The sequence below is a fragment of the Oscarella lobularis genome, chromosome 9 (genome assembly GCF_947507565.1).
Source record: "Oscarella lobularis chromosome 9, ooOscLobu1.1, whole genome shotgun sequence".
Taxonomy (NCBI): domain Eukaryota; kingdom Metazoa; phylum Porifera; class Homoscleromorpha; order Homosclerophorida; family Oscarellidae; genus Oscarella; species Oscarella lobularis.
Genome location: NC_089183.1, coordinates 675,901 through 692,277, shown reverse-complemented (window position 1 = coordinate 692,277; position 16,377 = coordinate 675,901). Strand labels below are relative to the sequence as shown.

Here is a 16,377-nt window from a genome sequence, read left to right as displayed (position 1 = left end):
AGACCTAAATAAGATTACTGCAGTACTACACTCTATAAAATAAAGGTCAACGGACCTCATGAGATAAGCTACCTGCGTGTGGCGAGTCGTTTGGCGGCGGCCTTTACCAATTATTCTGTCGTGCGCAGTCCGTTGCAATTTACCATATGGTGCATAAATCAACAACGCTATCGTCGCTGGCATGGAAGCAAGTAAGTCGGTAAGAATGCCGTCTCGGAAACTGTAGCATTCAGAGTCGTGATTTCCTATGTGATGCCGGTCCATGCATGCAGACAAGCGGGCCTGTCAAGCCGACGACGGTACGTACGTTCGCGCGCGTTCTTTTAGTACGGCTTCCGAGACGCTAAACATGATAGGACGACGGGGTCGTCCTTCCGCCCGTCGTCCTTCCGAGTGGCATCTACAAACTGCTGCCAAAACTGCAGCCAAAAGATACCAAAAGATACCTTGCTTGGGAAAGTCCAGGCACTGTGAAGGGAAATGGAACAGACCCGACATCTTGTAAGGAGTCCCGCGCACTGCCGTACGGCGGCTAATATGAACATAAGATTTGAACTTTTTTGTCCACTGGGCAGCTCTCTGTCAGTGGATCGTACTTCAAATTCGTACAAATTCTTGGATGAGGACTCTCTTTAATTCACGGCCACCACCTGAAGTTAATCCCTGGCTCAAAATTGATTCCGATCAGCTACTGACTGTATGGCTCGTACAAACAATCGATCAATACGCATTTAAATATATTAAATCATTATAGGCAGGAACTCCTAGAGGAGACCCGAATTGTGACTTCAATGTGAAGCTAGCTTCTCCGGATGTGAGATTTGAGAGCGATATATATCGTGGAGAGTACATCGGTGTCAGCGAAAGTGGGCAAATTCTTCCGCCAAAGAAGGCGGGAGAAAAAGCACAAACCTCTACGTTTACTAGTGTATGTTTTCCTTGTCCGGTGATACGAGTTCACAAATAGCTAAAACAGCGCTTGATCAATTGCAGATAACCGTCAAGAAATTTGTTCGTTCAGAACAGGACTTCGACATGAAAAAGAGTCAATTTGTTTCCAAAATGAATGGCAAGGCGTTAAGTGTTCAGTCCAAAGGGAAGGTCATTCTTGTTGAACCAAAGCCTCATGACGAGACAAGTGAGATTGCGATTAGCACAAGAAAAATCACATCAATAATTAATCAATTAACAAACTGCCGTCGTGTAGCTCATTTTAAGGTTTGAAAACTGGCGACGTATTCATCTTTCAAAGCGTACCATTCCCTTCGTTAAATGTGAGGGGAAATCCAGATGACACTCTCGATTCAGACAAAGTAAGCTCAGAAATTTGCGCTGCCTATTAAATTACAGGCGTGACTTTTTACACAGAAAGGGACTTCGTTTGCAATAATGGAGACCGACGAACCTGGTTCATACGCGCTTTTTGCACCTGTCTATCTCAAATTCATGTGCGTCAAAAACGAAAGTGAAATGGAAATGAATATTAATCCTCTGCCTCCCGAGGGAGATTCCACACCCCTGGCTAGCGGTCCAGGATTTTTTGAAATCGTTATCCTCCCGTGATATTGATGTCGACTCATCAGTGTGACATCTTATTGCGTGCTGGCTGGCTATCTGTCTGTCTTGCAATGTGCATGCTTGTGCGTCTCTAAAGGAGCGTTTTTGTTGATGTGCACTGCGTTGGTTTGCTGTTCGTTTGAGAATATGTGATTGAGCAGCTAGAAAGAGCCACCTATAGCTTGACGAAAGGCACGAGGAGAACTATACGGTAGGCGGATCTAGAAAATTGTTTTTCCTTAGCAAAATTCCTCGACTCAGAGACACGTGTCTCTAACACACGCTAGTAGACTAGAAGCTGATCATGAAAGACAGGGACTGTGGAATAGGCGTGCAGGTTTCCAGCCGAAAGCAAACTAGAAATATCGGTTCAATAATTAGCTCAGTAGACACCAGCGTGGAAGAGAGGGAAGTCCCGCCCCTCATCATTTACAGACTACAGGTAGACAATTTCACAGGTACGGCTTGTCCTCTTCTAGGACTTTCCCCCCTCAGTTCTCCGTAGCAGAATTAAAAATATGTCAACTCTCACGGATTTGCCGTGAGTCTCAGGGGATCCTTGCATAGAGTCGTCTCACGACCTCATGAAAACTCTTACTGTTAATACCAACAGTTTCTCACGGCATAGTTCTCTCCTAGGTCGACGTTTCTGCGGTTCTGATTAGGTTCTTGGTTTTTGCGTGAGCGGTGGAGGTCAGTTCTTTTCGCGAATTTCCAACCCTTGAGCCTCTCTATATACGACAGGAGTTCGTACGAGTTTGCTTTCCTCTAGCAATACGCTGTATATATATTTTCCTTTTACTGAAAAGTTCTTGGCTCAACGCCACATCAAGGTGTAAGAATCGAACACGCGTCTCTAACACCCCCAATGCGCATGGATGAGCGGACGTTTAGAATCTTTCACATTAGGTACAAATAATTCATCTCGATAGGCAGCCCATGGACGTTCACGAGTACGACATCGTCTTGGAAATAGAAACCTTCTGGCAGCTGTCGTGCAGTAGTTCTGACCCGCTCGACTCAATTGACGAACTGCCGGCACCAATCGATTACGCCGCCGAAGCAAACAATGACGTCAAAAACAAAGAGAACGATCGTATGCATGGCTGCGTAGAATAGGATATAGAATTTATACCAAAGATCTTACACAGAGACTAACGATACGGCTGGGCTCGGATGGCCCGTCCTCTTTCCAGCAATGAAAACATTCAAATTTCGCAACTCAAGCAGCGAACGAGCCGAAATAAACATAGATCAATTGAAAGGAGCTGCAGCAGTTGCTTACGACATATGCACGGGACGAATAACAGTTCCCGCGGAACAGAGAACGGCCGAACAAATTTCAGGAAATCGCTTGAGAACAATGTTCATTGCTGTACTAGGTAAGTCGTCATAGTATCAGTCTATGCCGTGCACTCAGACGCACTCTTCTCTGTAGGCTTGTACAACAAAGGAAAAACGTTTGTTCTGAATCGTCTCGCCAAAACGAAGCTACCGGAAAGCGCTCTGCATAGGACAAAGGGAATCAGCCTGAAAACGAGCGCAGACGAAGGTTTATCCAAGTTCACTCTCGTCGACATAGCGGGCTTCGACGCCCCCGTTGAAGGTATATATATTTATATAGGAAGAGAACCGTCTTAGCATTTCAAACGTTTTAGTGATATCCAGGAATGCCGTAAAGCATAAGAAGTGCGTCGATCATTTCATCGAACATCTCGCTATTGCTCTTTCGACGGTGACAATCGTCGTCGTCTCCGACATGACGTTGAGCGATCAGGTGTACCTCGAAGACCTTCGTCTCGCCAAGCAAAGATACCGAAATAACCTGACCGATTTGGCAACGGGAAAGGATACGAAAGAGTAGATAAATAAATAAACGCTGATGGACGATTGCATATATTTTTGCGTAGGACTATCAGTGTACACGACAAGTTCGACGATCTCATCGTGATTCACAATTTCCCTCTCAGTTCCTCTGTGGACGAGGGACAGAAGCGGTTTCAAGACCAAGTCGTCGAAACGTATAAAAGGCAAGGACATTGGATCGACTACCACAGCACCCAACGTGGAGGACTTAAGCAAAGGTAACGCGTCAAATTGGAGTAATTTATCAATTTACACACCACTGTAGGTTCTTTTACACCAACATGATTCCTGGCAGCAAGGTAGGCATGAGGCACGTGTTCGTCGTCAGAGAGCCAGAAAAACCTAGCCTCAGGTAAGAATAGCAATGTTCACTACTAGTACGGTACATCAACTATCTAATGCTTCTGAAGTCCTCTAACCGAATCGGGAAAGGCAAAAGCTCACAACGGTGCCATCTTCAAAATGATCTACCAATGGATACAGGGACAGACGAGTGAAAGCGAAGTCGAACCGGTTTCTCATATCGTCAAAAAGGCCAATGAGCTTCTACCAGCTTACTTCGACAATCCGCCGAAGGTCGACTTGGTGAAAAGAGGTAGCAACTTCTACATCTCCTCGACGTGCGGTTGGCCAAAGAACTGCTTGAAAGATCCGGAAGCAAAACCAAATGTTCTAAGTCCAGGCCTGTAAACGAACTAACTAATGCCACACAGGGGGGAAAACGACTTCACACTAGTTGTTTAGATACGAAGGATTGGCGAAGAACGTGGAAGCTCCACGTCCACTTCTTCCATTTGTAGGTCTAAGAAATTTGGGCGTCAGAGCTAAATAAGATAATTTTTTTAGAATTACGACATCCTGAATGGGCCTGACAGCATAACGATACTCATGGAGGCGAAGCACGCCAGTCCAACCGTGCAATTCGATCCGAGAAAAAACGTCTGCGAAATCAAGGGAAAGATCGACAAGCCAAAGCTGTACGACTCGCCTGGCACCAACGTTCCTCGCCAGACGCTTCACTACGGAGAATACGAGATTCTGATTGATCTCGCGGAGCATCTTCCGCACTTCGATTTGGCTCTCGAGTATCGTAGGAGCATAAAGTCCAAAGATGGATTTTTCGCCGTTCAGTTTCGGAAGCTCAGTTCGACCAAAACGGAGACGGTAGAGGAAGTTGACAGATTGTAGATGTCATCTGGATTGCTAGTTTGACGCTGTTGCATAAATATTGTTGCACTTGTTTAGCCTTTTCGTATCGCCACGTCGTGAGTGAGCCCAAAATGTCATGCATGATGGCCTGCAAACGCTTAGAACCGCGGAGGAGTTCTAGACAAAGCGATGAACGAGATGAGCTCGGAAAGAAGCGTTAGCGCGATGTGGCGTCGGCGAGGAAGATGGCGATGTGCGAAAGGACCGCCAGCCAGGCCCCGCAGCCATCCTTTGTGATTACTTCTGCATGCGCAGTACACAGACCCTCCACGTGACTAGTCTATATATTCTTTTTCAACTTTACCTAACAAAACAAGGACGCAACAAAGTCATGCCATTCCTTAAATAAATAAATCTTTATTGTAATTACCTAATTTTCATGTCGCCGGAAGCTGGGGTAGGTCAAATTCCTCCACTTTGACGCCACCCTAAGCACAGAGCCCATGGAGGCTGTGAGCACTGGAGACAAACAATGAAACATGTATTGAATAAACCTAAAGCAGCATAGGCGGGCAGACGAACACATGCAGCGGCAACGCCGTGAGCAGCGACAACAGCAACAGAAGTAGCAGCGGAAGTTCAAGTTTCAAGTCTATGAACTTTTAACCATCTTCTTCAACGCGTAGAGCTGTTTTTGCAACCAATCTGACATTCTTCGGTCGCGAGAAGCACCAGCCATGCGAGCCAGAGTTTCGAAAGCTTCAAGAGCGTTGTGAACGTCGGCCTCACAGAAAAGTCTCGATTCCAAAAACATTTTTCCACCATCAAGTTGCATAACACGAACCTAGAAAACACAATTAATCTTTGCACATATCTTAGACAAATGAGCTAGTTTGCTAAGCACTGACGGAAATTCTCTTTTCCGCCAACACTCGTGCAACTTCCGTTAAACGCTTTTCAAGCGGGCCACTCAAAGGCATCCGGATAATTTCTACAGACACCCTGCAGTGAGTCAGATGTTTGTCTAACAAATGCTGTGCTTGGATTTTAATCAAACTGATAAACTCACTGCTCTCCTGAAACACAAGAAGGCAGCTGTTACGCTAACGGTTTATGACTCAAGTCTACGTACTTGAAGCTTAAAGCATAACTTGTGGCCTTCGTACACTGATGCGATATCCGAAAAAGCTTTTTCGGTAAAACTGTTGTCCCGACAGACAACGGTGTACAAGAGAATCTTTTTAGAGCGACACTTTTCTGCCATAACCATGCAGTCGTGCTTTTCCGGACAGCCTATCGATAAAACATCCCAAAACGGTTATTGATCCATTACGTGGGTACCATTTGAAAAGTGATCGCCTTTTACTCCTTTTATTCCGTGAGGCGGAGCGTCTCCTATTAACACGGCTAGACGAGCAGCGTGGGGCCTGCTTGTTTCATCCCAGTTTAGCTTGGTGACTTCATAAAGTGCGTCGGCCACAGCTTCAGGAACATCACCGCCACCTATTATTAGTACAGCAAGTTTATAAGTTCATAGTCGTCGGCTTTATTCGCTTTACCATCAGCGTACAGCTCGTCAATGTCCAACTTTACTTGTGCTATCTCTGCCGTAAATGGGAACACTTTGGTAACATAGGTGAAATCCTAAAGAAATAGTGCCAATGTGAAAACCAGTAATTAGTATCAGTGCCACCTCTGGAGGATGGTCTCGATAAGCAACAATAGCAACTCTCAAATCAGAGCACAAAGGTTCGCTGTTTACGGCTTCAACGAGTTCCCGCATCACATCCTGAGCTTTTTCAATTCTTCACCTGCAAAAGCAAATTACAGAACAGCTGTAAGACTACCCATTATAGTCGTCTGTCCTGACCCATGCTTGAAGTTGTATCAATAATAATGGCGAGATCCACTTCACCAACACCTTCGTCAAGTGCAAATTTCTTTTCCTCATCTTCGTACGTGGCAGGTGAGTATTCCACCTTCCTGCGCAATATGACAACATAATCACCGGTCAGATCATGCATCACGCGTCCCAACCCACTCAATTTTTGGAGGCTCTGGTGGCCTTTCTTCTTGAATATCAACAGTGTGCGGCGATCCTTGAATAGGTGTATCGTCAATCACAATGTGGATGTCGTAGAGGCCGCTCGTAGACATATTATAGATCACAGGATACGTTCCGTCTCCAGAGGTACGAACAAGAAGTTCGTGATCGTGATCCGTGCTCTCCTCAGACGAACTGACTACAAGACATTTCTAAAGGATCGTATTAGAAAACTCAAAGAATTATTATGGTCTTCTTCTAAGAGTATTAGATCACCGAGGAATGCTGCCTGATTGTGACTTTTACATCATGCTCTCCTTCCGACTTCAACTTTCCGTTTTCGTCGCACAAAAATACCGTGAAGCTGCGGCGCGTGTCAACATGACCTTCTCTGCTAAGCCCCGGCCCATCGGCAAAACACTTGGCAGGGAACGTCGCACCTAAAAAGTTGACAGAAAACCGTGCAAAACAAAGATCTCAAAGTACCAGGTGCAACAAGCAGGTCGTCTTTCGCTGCTTCTGCAAAATCAAGAAGTTCTATTTCAACTTCTTCAAGATCCTTTATTAGCTCTCCAGCTCGACGAGACATTCCAATAGGCGTGTTCCCTTCCGCGTCTCGCGCATAGACGTTGGCCCCTAAATTTTAGAGCTTACGAGCAAGTTCGTCTTGAATTTTATATGTAAATACCGTTCTCTGCCAGGAACTTCGCAAGCTTGACGTCTGTCACGACAGCGTAATGTAAAGGTGACTTTCCTTTTCTGTCAGTTGCTTCGAGAACTGCGCCAATTTTGACCAGTCTCTCCGTCAAGCGATGATAACCGTTCATGCAACAGTAGTGCAAAGGCGTCTAAAAAGAAAAAAATCATTGTACTATAGTTATAACAGTAAACGATTGTTAGGTACATACCAGCCCATCTCTATTAGTGCCTGTAACGGCAGCTCCCTTGTCAATAAGCAGCTCTGCCGCGCTCTGAAACTTGCAGTCAAGGGCAACAAGCAACGGCGTATTTCCCTCTTTGTCAGCAGCGTTAACGTTTGCGTTTCCTTCTTCGACTAGAATCTGCACAGCCGCTTCGTTCTTCATGCGACTTGCCACGTGAAGAGGCGTGCATCCATCTTTGTCCGGCACGTTCGGATCTGCTAGCTTCTTCAAAAGCTGACTTGCAACCTCGCTCAAAGCTGGATCAGCTGCAGCCATGTGAAGTGCCGTCTTTCCGTGGCAGTTGACGTGGTTGACATCGGCGCCGAGTGTCGTAAGAAGGTCAACAGACTTGGCTTCTGCTGATCGACTGAGAGGTTGGTTTCCTTCGCTGTCCTCCAGCAAAACTGTGTCCGGTGCCTCTCGTGCGAGCGTCAGCATGCTTCTGACCGAGCCCTCACGTGCAGTCACCTAATCAACCAACACCAAAAATTAATTAAATACAAAGAACGATCATAGAAAGACTCTCCGCACATCCATTGGAGCATCGTCTTCTTCGTTTCTGTGTGTGACGTCCGCACCAAGTTTAACAGCAAGCGCAACAGACTTTGGATTGTCACAGATAGAAGCGCTGAAAAGACAAGTTTCTCCTACTTCACTGACTCCATTGATGTCAGCTAATACAAATATAAACAAAACAAACGTAAATACAGGGAGAGTTATATCATGGACAAACCATTTGCTTCCTTGGTCAAATACTCAATCACTTCAAGTCTGTCTTCTTCACAGGCAAAATGCAAAGGCAATTTCTTTTCAGCTTTCTCTCCAGAAGGTTGTTCTGCATTTCTCTTGTCCCACTCAACAAGAGCCTTGCAGGCTGCCAGTTGGCCTCGTCTGGCTGCGAGATGAATAGGTGCAAAGCCATTCTGAAATGTTTTAAAACGTTTTAGACGTTTATCAATCACGGGTTTTTCACGCGTTTGAAACGCCAACTGAGAACTAAGACCCTTAAGGATCTAGCCTATTTTCACGACAATTGTTTTTAGACTCTCTAAAGGCCAATTTACACTAGCAACGGAACGTTTACATGTACCAGTAATCGTACAACTAAAAGTTGCGTTACATTTACGTTAGCCCGTACCTTATCTAATATGTCCCAGCGAGCACCCTTGCGCAACAGCATTGTGATCAAATCTGGATCGTTTCCGTATCCAGCAGCTGTGTGTAAAGCAGTTTGGCCATCTTCATTTGTAGCATTTATTTGAGATTCGTCGCTAAGAATCAATTTCTGTGAAATTAAAACATACCGGTATGACTGCCTAAAATGTTTTTACTGAAATGCAAACACGCACCTGCAGAGGAGTAAAGCCCCTCCCGGTAGTTGGCATCGGAGTCGCTTTACTTCCTCTAGTAAAAAAACTCTATGAGAATATAGCCTTTACAGACAGAGTCATGCAGTCTCGACCTCTTTGTCACAAACTTTCTTTCCACCTTTAAATGCTCACTTCTCGCGTGTCCGCAACCTGCGACTTTGCAAATGCTACTAGAGCCGTCCAACTGAAACTCCATGCATTTGCAATCCTTTGCTCGACAGCTTCTTATGATGGAAAACGGAAAGCCAAAACGTTGACAGCATTTGTCTATGTTCGAGGCAGACACGTAGTGTCCGTCACCGAATCCTATACAAGAGAACGTAGTACCGAAAATTCTACAGATTAGGAAATGTACGCATATACAATGTTATATTGCATGGCGGTTACGTATTCAATCTCCTTACCAAGAAGCGGCTTCAAGATGCTCAGCTCGTCGTCTGTGAATGTCGCGCCACCAAACGAGTCTGAATACTTTTCCTCCCAGTTGTTCCAACTTGTATCTGCTTCTTCCCCGAAGGCGCTTATCCAAAATTCGCGCGCTTTACTTGTCATAATCAGGTCACTCGCCCTCAGCCCGCCCCTTGAAGCGCTACGAGCGGCGATGCTTTGTAGATCTGCCAATATTTTTTGCAACATTTCGATTTCTGTCGCTGCAGGTGCCTTTTTGCGCTTCAAACTGTTTCGTATCTTAACCAGGCGTTTGTTTACGCTCACTAAGGACGCCAGGAGAAAATCTTCCGGAAATTCATCACGCGAATTGTCGACGAGGCTGCTCAATTCTGTCAAGAGTTGCCGAATTTCGTCTGAAAGATGCAGCTGTTCATTTAGTAGTGTCTCCAAGGAAGAGTGAAAATTCTTTAACGCCGTTTCAAATTTTTGTTCCATCAACGCATGCGCAGAACCACTACAGTGTAAAGGTAAATTTCAGTTTCAGTACGATAAAGAAGCAATGTACGCGGCAAGACAATGCAACTTGAAGTAGTTAGCACGCAGCGCTTTTTAATCAGGGAAGTCCAGAAGTTATTCTGTAGCTAGGGTGAGAATTATACAAGCCAAGATAAAGAGTCATAAATGCTGTCGGAAAAGGAAGAAGGGTATTCAAAAGCTCAACTTGGTTGCCAAGTGCGTGAACTTTGCTAACTAAATCATACTACATATAGCAAAGGGCATCAAACTCTACGCAGGTCTTGAAACAAAGAAAGGTGTGCTCTTCTTACCGTAGACGAAAAGTTTAGAGCAAAGAGTTTCTGGCGTCAGCAGGAAGACTTCTCAGAGCTTGTCAGAGAGCTGGCCCCACAACAGAGAAGAGAGAACAGGCACGTACTGGCAGTGAGCCAAGTTGATTCCCCGAACACCAGCTAGAGCATGCGCGGGCGAAGCCCCCGCGGTCGAGTCCCTGTGACACTGACCAGACCAGAAGTGTTTGTCTGTGCATAGATATATTATATCTATGGCTGTGTAGACCCCGACGCCACAATCCCATCAAATTCCGAACTCCAGGCCGGGTGAACGTGCAAGTGCTACAGTAGACTTCAGTCTCCACGCTATGCTACAGAAAATTGCCGTCACTTAAATTCCATGCTTGCATGTAATTCCAGCCCAAATAATGCAGTAAACTATTTGAACTTTGAACCTGAACTCGGTCGTTTTCTGACAATGTTCCAGATCAACCTTATAATTACTGCGTGAATTTCACTGTGAATGTTTCATGTCCAGTTGCTGAGTGAAAAAGGTGCCGTTCTCAAGACCAAGTCGTCGAAACGTATAAAAGGCAAGGACATTGGAACGACTACCACAGCACCCAACGTGGAGGACTTAAGCAAAGGTAACGCGTCAAATTGCAGTAATTTATCAATTTACACACCACTGTAGGTTCTTTTACACCAACATGATTCCTGGCAGCAAGGTAGGCATGAGGCACGTGTTCGTCGTCAGAGAGCCAGAAAAACCTAGCTTCAGGTAAGAATAGCAATGTTCACTACTAGTACGGTTCATCAACTATCTAATGCTTCTGAAGTCCTCTAACCGAATCGGGAAAGGCAAAAGCTCACAACGGTGCCATCTTCAAAATGATCTACCAATGAATACAGGGACAGACGAGCGAAAGCGAAGTCGAACCGGTTTCTCATATCGTCAAAAAGGCCAATGAGCTTCTACCGGCTTACTTTGACAATCCGCCGAAGGTCGACTTGGTGAAAAGAGGTAGCAACTTCTACATCTCCTCGACGTGCGGTTGGCCAAAGAACTGCTTGAAAGATCCGGAAGCAAAACCAAATGTTCTAAGTCCAGGCCTGTAAACGAACTAACTAATGCCACACAGGGGGGAAAACGACTTCACACTAGTTGTTTAGATACGAAGGATTGGCGAAGAACGTGGAAGCTCCACCTCCACCTCTTCCATTTGTAGGTTTAAAAAAATTCGGACGTCAGAGCTAAATAAGATTACTGCAGTACTACACTCTATAAAATAAAGGTCAACGGACCTCATGAGATAAGCTACCTGCGTGTGGCGAGTCGTTTGGCGGCGGCCTTTACCAATTATTCTGTCGTGCGCAGTCCGTTGCAATTTACCATACGGTGCATAAATCAACAATGCTATCCTCGCTGGCATGGAAGCAAGTAAGTCGGTAAGAATGCCGTCTAGCATTCAGAGTCGTGATTTCCTGCTGATATCTATGTGATGCCGGTCCATGCATGCAGACAAGCGGGCCTGTCAAGCCGACGACGGTACGTACGTTCGCGCGCGTTCTTTTAGTACGGCTTCCGAGACGCTAAACACTTGATAGGACGACGGGGTCGTCCTTCCGCCCGTCGTCCTTCCGAGTGGCATCTACAAACTGCTGCCAAAACTGCAGCCAAAAGATACCAAAAGATACCTTGCTTGGGAAAGTCCAGGCACTGTGAAGGGAAATGGAACAGACCCGACATCTTGTAAGGAGTCCCGCGCACTGCCGTACGGCGGACATAAGATTTGAACTTTTTTGTCCACTGGGCAGCTCTCTGTCAGTGGATCGTACCTCAAAATTGATTCCAATCAGCTACAGACTGTATGGCCCCGCTCGTACGAACAATCGATCAATACGCATTTAAATATATTAAATCATTATAGGCAGGAACTCCTATAGGAGACCCGAATTGTTACTTTAATGTGAAGCTAGCTTCTCCGGATGTGAGATTTGAGAGCGATATACATCGTGGAGAGTACATCGGTGTCAGCGAAAGTGGGCAAATTCTTCCGCCAAAGAAGGCGGGAGAAAAAGCACAAACCTCTACGTTTACTAGTGTATGTTTTCCTTGTCCGGTGATACGAGTTCACAAATAGCTAAAACAACGCTTGATCGATTGCAGATAACCGTCAAGAAATTTGTTCGTTCAGAACAGGACTTCAACATGAAAAAGAGTCAATTTGTTTCCAAAATGAATGGCAAGGCGTTAAGTGTTCAGCCCAACGGGAAGGTCATTCTTGTTGTACCAAAGCCTCATGACGAGACAAGTGAGATTGCGATTAGCACAAGAAAAATCACATCAATAATTAATCAATTAACAAACTGCCGCCGTGTAGCCCATTTTAAGGTTTTGAAAACTGGCGACAACGTATTCATCTTTCAAAGCGTACCATTCCCTTCGTTTAATGTGAGGGGAAATCCAGATGACACTCTCGATTCAGACGAAGTAAGCTCAGAAATTTGCGCTGCCTATTAAATTACAGGCGTGACTTTTTACACAGAAAGGGACTTCGTTTGCAATAATGGAGACCGACGAACCTGGTTCATACGCGCTTTTTGCACCTGTCTATCTCAAATTCATGTGCGTCAAAAACGAAAGTGAAATGGAAATGAATATTAATCCTCTGCCTCCCGAGGGAGATTCCACACCCCTGGCTAGCGGTCCAGGATTTTTTGAAATCGTTATCCTCCCGTGATATTGATGTCGACTCATCAGTGTGACATCTTATTGCGTGCTGGCTGGCTATCTGTCTGTCTTGTAATGTGCATGCTTGTGCGTCTCTAAAGGAGCGTTTTTTGTTGATGTGTACTGCGTTGGTTTGCTGTGCGTTTGAGAATATGTGATTGAGCAGCTAGAAAGAGCCACCTATAGCTTGACGAAAGGCACGAGGAGAACTATAGGCGGATCTAGAAAATTGTATGCCCTTTTTTTCCTTAGCAAAATTCCTCGACTCAGAGACACGTGTCTCTAACACACGCTAGTAGACTAGAAGCTGATCATGAAAGACAAGGACTGTGGAATAGGCGTGCAGGTTTCCAGCCGAAAGCAAACTAGAAATATCGGTTCAATAATTAGCTCACTAGACACCAGCGTGGAAGAGAGAAGTCCCGCCCCTCATCATTTACAGGTAGACAATTTCACAGGTACGACTTGTCCTCTTCTAGGACTTCCTCCCCCTCAGTTCCCTGTAGCAGAATTAAAAATATGTCAACTCCCACGGATTTGCCGTGAGTCTCAGGGATCCTTGCATAGAGTCGTCTCACGACCTCATGAAAACTCTTACTGTTAATACCAATAGTTTCTCACGGCATTGTTCTCTCCTAGGTCGACGTTTCTGCGGTTCTGATCAGGTTCTTGGTTTTTGCGTGAGCGTTGGAGGTCAGTTCTTTTCGCGAATTTCCAACCCTTGAGCCTCTCTATATACGACAGGAGTTCGTACGAGTTTGCTTTCCTCTAACAATACGCTGTATATATATATTTTCCTTTTACTGAACTCAACGCCATACCAAGGTGTAAGAATCGAACACGCGTCCTCTAACACCCCCAATGCGCATGGATGAGCGGACATTTAGAATCCTTCATTAGGTACAATAATTCATCTCTTATAGGCAGCCCATGGACGTTCACGAGTACGACATCGTCTTGGAAATAGAAACCTTCTGGCAGCTGTCGGGCAGTAGTTCTGACCCGCTCGACTCAATTGACGAACTGCCGGCACCAATTGATTACGCCGCCGAAGCAAACAATGACGTCAAAAACAAAGAGAACGATCGTATGCATGGCTGCGTAGAATAGAATATAGAATATATACCAAAGATCTTACACAGAGACTACCGATACGGCTGGGCTCGGATGGCCCGTCCTCTTTCCAGCAATGAAAACATTCAAATTTCGCAGCTCAAGCAGCGAACGAGCCGACATAAACATAGATCAATTGAGAGGAGCTGCAGCAGTTGCTTACGACATATGCACGGGACGAATAACAGTTCCCGCGAAACAGAGAACGGCCGAACAAATTTCAGGAAATCGCTTGAGAACAATGTTCATTGCTGTACTAGGTAAGAGGTCAGTCAGTCTATGCCGTGCCCTCATGAGACGCGCTCTTCTCTGTATAGGCTTGTACAACAAAGGAAAAACGTTTGTTCTGAATCGTCTCGCCAAAACGAAGCTACCGGAAAGCGCTCTGCATAGGACAAAGGGAATCAGCCTGAAAACGAGCGCGGACGAAGGTTTATCCAAGTTCACTCTCGTCGACATAGCGGGCTTCGACGCCCCCGTTGAAGGTATATATATTTATATAGGAAGAGAACCGTCTTAGCATCTCAAACGTTTTAGTGATATCCAGGAATGCCGTAAAGCATAAGAAGTGCGTCGATCATTTCATCGAACATCTCGCTATTGCTCTTTCGACGGTGACAATCGTCGTCGTCTCCGACATGACGTTGAGCGATCAGGTGTACCTCGAAGACCTTCGTCTCGCCAAACAAAGATACCGAAATAACCTGACCGATTTGGCAACGGGAAAGGATACGAAAGAGTAGATAAATAAATAAATAAATAAATAAATAAACGCTGACGGACGATGCATATATTTTTGCGTAGGACTATTAGTGTACACGACAAGTTCGACGATCTCATCGTGATTCACAATTTCCCTCTCAGTTCCTCTGTGGACGAGGGACAGAAGCGGTTTCAAGACCAAGTCGTCGAAACGTATAAAAGGCAAGGACATTGGAACGACTACCACAGCACCCAACGTGGAGGACTTAAGCAAAGGTAATGCGTCAAATTGCAGTAATTTATCAATGTACACACCGCTATAGGTTCTTTTACACCAACATGATTCCTGGCAGTAAGGTAGGTATGAGGCACGTGTTCGTCGTCAGAGAGCCAGAAAAACCTAGCCTCAGGTAAGAATAGCAATGTTCACTACTTGTAGTACGGTCCATCAACTATCTAATGCTTCTGAAGTCCTCTAACCGAATCGGGAAAGGCAAAAGCTCACAACGGTGCCATCTTCAAAATGATCTACCAATGGATACAGGGACAGACGAGTGAAAGCGAAGTCGAACCGGTTTCTCATATCGTCAAAAAGGCCAATGAGCTTCTACCGGCTTACTTCGACAATCCGCCGAAGGTCGACTTGGTGAAAAGAGGTAGCAACTTCTACATCTCCTCGACGTGCGGTTGGCCAAAGAACTGCTTGAAAGATCCGGAAGCAAAACCAACTGTTCTAAGTCCAGGCCTGTAAACGAACTAACTAATGAACACAGGGGGGGAAAAACGACTTCACACTAGTTGTGTTTAGATACGAAGGATTGGCGAAGAACGTGGAAGTTCCACCTCCACCTCTTCCATTTGTAGGTCTAAGAAATTTGGACGTCAGAGCTAAATAAGATAAATTTTTTTAGAATTACGACATCCTGAATGGGCCTGACAGCATAACGATACTCATGGAGGCGAAGCACGCCAGTCCAACCGTGCAATTCGATCCGAGAAAAAACATCTGTGCAATCAAGGGAAAGATCGATAAGCCGAAGCTGTACGACTTGCCTGGCACCAACGTTCCTCGTCAGACGCTTCACTACGGAGAATACGAGATTCTGATTGATCTCGCGGAGCATCTTCCGCACTTCGATTTGGCTCTCGAGTATCGTAAGAGCATGAAGTCCAAAGATGGATTTTTCGCCGTTCAGTTTCGGAAGCTCAGTTCGACCAAAACGGAGACGGTAGAGGAAGTTGACAGATTGTAGACGTCGTCTGGATTGCTAGTTTGACGCTGCTGTTGCATAATTGTTGTTGCACTTGTGTAGCCTTTTCGTATCTCCACGTCGTAGCAAAATGTCACGCATGAATCGCGCCCGAGGAGTTCTAGACAAAGCGACGAACGAGAGGTGAATTAGGAAAGAAGCGTTGTAGCGCGATGCGGCGTCGGCGAGGAAAATGGCGATGTGAGAGAGGCGCAGGCGCAAAACAAAGGATCTCGTGCAGACTTCTTTTATTGAAGTAGACAGTATTCGGCTGTCCTTCTCAGGTGCCGTGATAGCTCAGTTGGGAGAGCGTCAGACTGAAGCCCGGAGGGAATCTGAAGGTCCCTGGTTCAATCCCGGGTCACGGCACATTTTTTCCCTTCTTTCTTTCTCCGAATTTTATTTTTTTGTTCCATGTGCATGAAATGTTTTACTTTTCAACTGAAAGTTGTGCATTTGCTCTGTGACGTGTGTACAGTGCCTGTTATACG

At 45.5% G+C, this 16,377-nt stretch overlaps 4 protein-coding genes and 1 non-coding gene across 9 annotated transcripts; 4 read left to right on the top strand and 1 right to left on the bottom strand.

Annotated features, from left to right (window-relative positions):
* The first annotated feature begins 126 nt into the window (after positions 1-126).
* LOC136191014 (uncharacterized) lies at positions 127-12,992 on the top strand. The gene is made up of 8 exons (XM_065979306.1): positions 127-199; positions 273-299; positions 357-501; positions 576-697; positions 755-928; positions 994-1,138; positions 12,472-12,581; positions 12,637-12,992. Exons 1-8 carry the CDS (start codon positions 182-184, stop codon positions 12,829-12,831), a joined length of 936 nt encoding a protein of 311 aa, XP_065835378.1. The 5' UTR covers positions 127-181; the 3' UTR covers positions 12,832-12,992.
* On the top strand, positions 2,034-4,667 carry LOC136191010 (uncharacterized). Of its 5 annotated transcripts, XM_065979301.1 has the most exons (11): positions 2,035-2,250; positions 2,302-2,392; positions 2,490-2,653; positions 2,709-2,939; positions 2,996-3,163; positions 3,216-3,417; positions 3,468-3,641; positions 3,689-3,775; positions 3,834-4,109; positions 4,168-4,219; positions 4,270-4,667. In XM_065979301.1, exons 3-11 carry the CDS (start codon positions 2,497-2,499, stop codon positions 4,609-4,611), a joined length of 1,689 nt encoding a protein of 562 aa, XP_065835373.1. In that variant the 5' UTR covers positions 2,035-2,250; positions 2,302-2,392; positions 2,490-2,496; the 3' UTR covers positions 4,612-4,667. The 5 variants fall into 5 exon arrangements, with proteins under 5 accessions (XP_065835375.1, XP_065835373.1, XP_065835374.1 ...); XM_065979302.1 differs by lacking the exon at positions 2,302-2,392; XM_065979300.1 differs by lacking the exon at positions 2,302-2,392 and having other exon boundaries at positions 2,467-2,653.
* On the bottom strand, positions 5,129-10,249 carry LOC136191670 (uncharacterized). The gene is made up of 19 exons (XM_065980058.1): positions 10,127-10,249; positions 9,314-9,813; positions 9,002-9,215; positions 8,889-8,943; positions 8,678-8,824; positions 8,273-8,462; positions 8,071-8,213; positions 7,525-8,007; positions 7,305-7,464; positions 7,103-7,252; positions 6,893-7,056; positions 6,614-6,828; positions 6,436-6,555; positions 6,266-6,377; positions 6,132-6,216; positions 5,914-6,075; positions 5,705-5,865; positions 5,481-5,648; positions 5,129-5,416 (listed from the first exon to the last, which is right to left on the bottom strand). Exons 2-19 carry the CDS (start codon positions 9,792-9,794, stop codon positions 5,225-5,227), a joined length of 3,402 nt encoding a protein of 1,133 aa, XP_065836130.1. The 5' UTR covers positions 9,795-9,813; positions 10,127-10,249; the 3' UTR covers positions 5,129-5,224.
* Positions 12,993-13,627: 635 nt separating the features above from the next.
* Positions 13,628-15,996, top strand: LOC136191012 (uncharacterized). Its single transcript, XM_065979304.1, has 10 exons — positions 13,628-13,646; positions 13,745-13,908; positions 13,964-14,194; positions 14,252-14,419; positions 14,472-14,673; positions 14,739-14,912; positions 14,960-15,046; positions 15,108-15,383; positions 15,445-15,496; positions 15,548-15,996. The coding sequence occupies exons 2-10, from the start codon at positions 13,752-13,754 to the stop codon at positions 15,887-15,889; spliced, it is 1,689 nt and encodes a 562-aa protein (XP_065835376.1). The 5' UTR covers positions 13,628-13,646; positions 13,745-13,751; the 3' UTR covers positions 15,890-15,996.
* A 176-nt stretch (positions 15,997-16,172) lies between these two features.
* On the top strand, positions 16,173-16,255 carry Trnaf-gaa (transfer RNA phenylalanine (anticodon GAA)). The gene is given in 2 exon segments: positions 16,173-16,209; positions 16,220-16,255. It is a non-coding gene; the product is annotated as a tRNA-Phe (tRNA).
* Positions 16,256-16,377: the final 122 nt, after the last annotated feature.

What these genes read in the sequence shown, in the direction of transcription:
- LOC136191014 (XM_065979306.1), top strand. An exon ending in GGCCTGTCAAGCCGACGACG is followed by an intron (nt 300 to 356) that starts GTACGTACGTTC and finishes TAAACATGATAG; the next exon opens with GACGACGGGGTCGTCCTTCC. An exon ending in ACACTCTCGATTCAGACGAA is followed by an intron (nt 12,582 to 12,636) that starts GTAAGCTCAGAA and finishes CTTTTTACACAG; the next exon opens with AAAGGGACTTCGTTTGCAAT.
- LOC136191670 (XM_065980058.1), bottom strand. Translation starts at nt 9,794, where the DNA reads ATGGAACAAAAATTTGAAACGGCGTTAAAGAATTTTCACTCTTCCTTG. An exon ending in TTTGACCAAGGAAGCAAATG is followed by an intron (nt 8,214 to 8,272) that starts GTTTGTCCATGA and finishes TATTTGTATTAG; the next exon opens with CTGACATCAATGGAGTCAGT. An exon ending in CGACCTGCTTGTTGCACCTG is followed by an intron (nt 7,057 to 7,102) that starts GTACTTTGAGAT and finishes TCAACTTTTTAG; the next exon opens with GTGCGACGTTCCCTGCCAAG.
- LOC136191012 (XM_065979304.1), top strand. Translation starts at nt 13,752, where the DNA reads ATGGACGTTCACGAGTACGACATCGTCTTGGAAATAGAAACCTTCTGG. An exon ending in AATGTTCATTGCTGTACTAG is followed by an intron (nt 14,195 to 14,251) that starts GTAAGAGGTCAG and finishes TTCTCTGTATAG; the next exon opens with GCTTGTACAACAAAGGAAAA. An exon ending in CTTCGACGCCCCCGTTGAAG is followed by an intron (nt 14,420 to 14,471) that starts GTATATATATTT and finishes CAAACGTTTTAG; the next exon opens with TGATATCCAGGAATGCCGTA.
- LOC136191010 (XM_065979302.1), top strand. Translation starts at nt 2,497, where the DNA reads ATGGACGTTCACGAGTACGACATCGTCTTGGAAATAGAAACCTTCTGG. An exon ending in AATGTTCATTGCTGTACTAG is followed by an intron (nt 2,940 to 2,995) that starts GTAAGTCGTCAT and finishes TCTTCTCTGTAG; the next exon opens with GCTTGTACAACAAAGGAAAA. An exon ending in CCAGAAAAACCTAGCCTCAG is followed by an intron (nt 3,776 to 3,833) that starts GTAAGAATAGCA and finishes ATGCTTCTGAAG; the next exon opens with TCCTCTAACCGAATCGGGAA.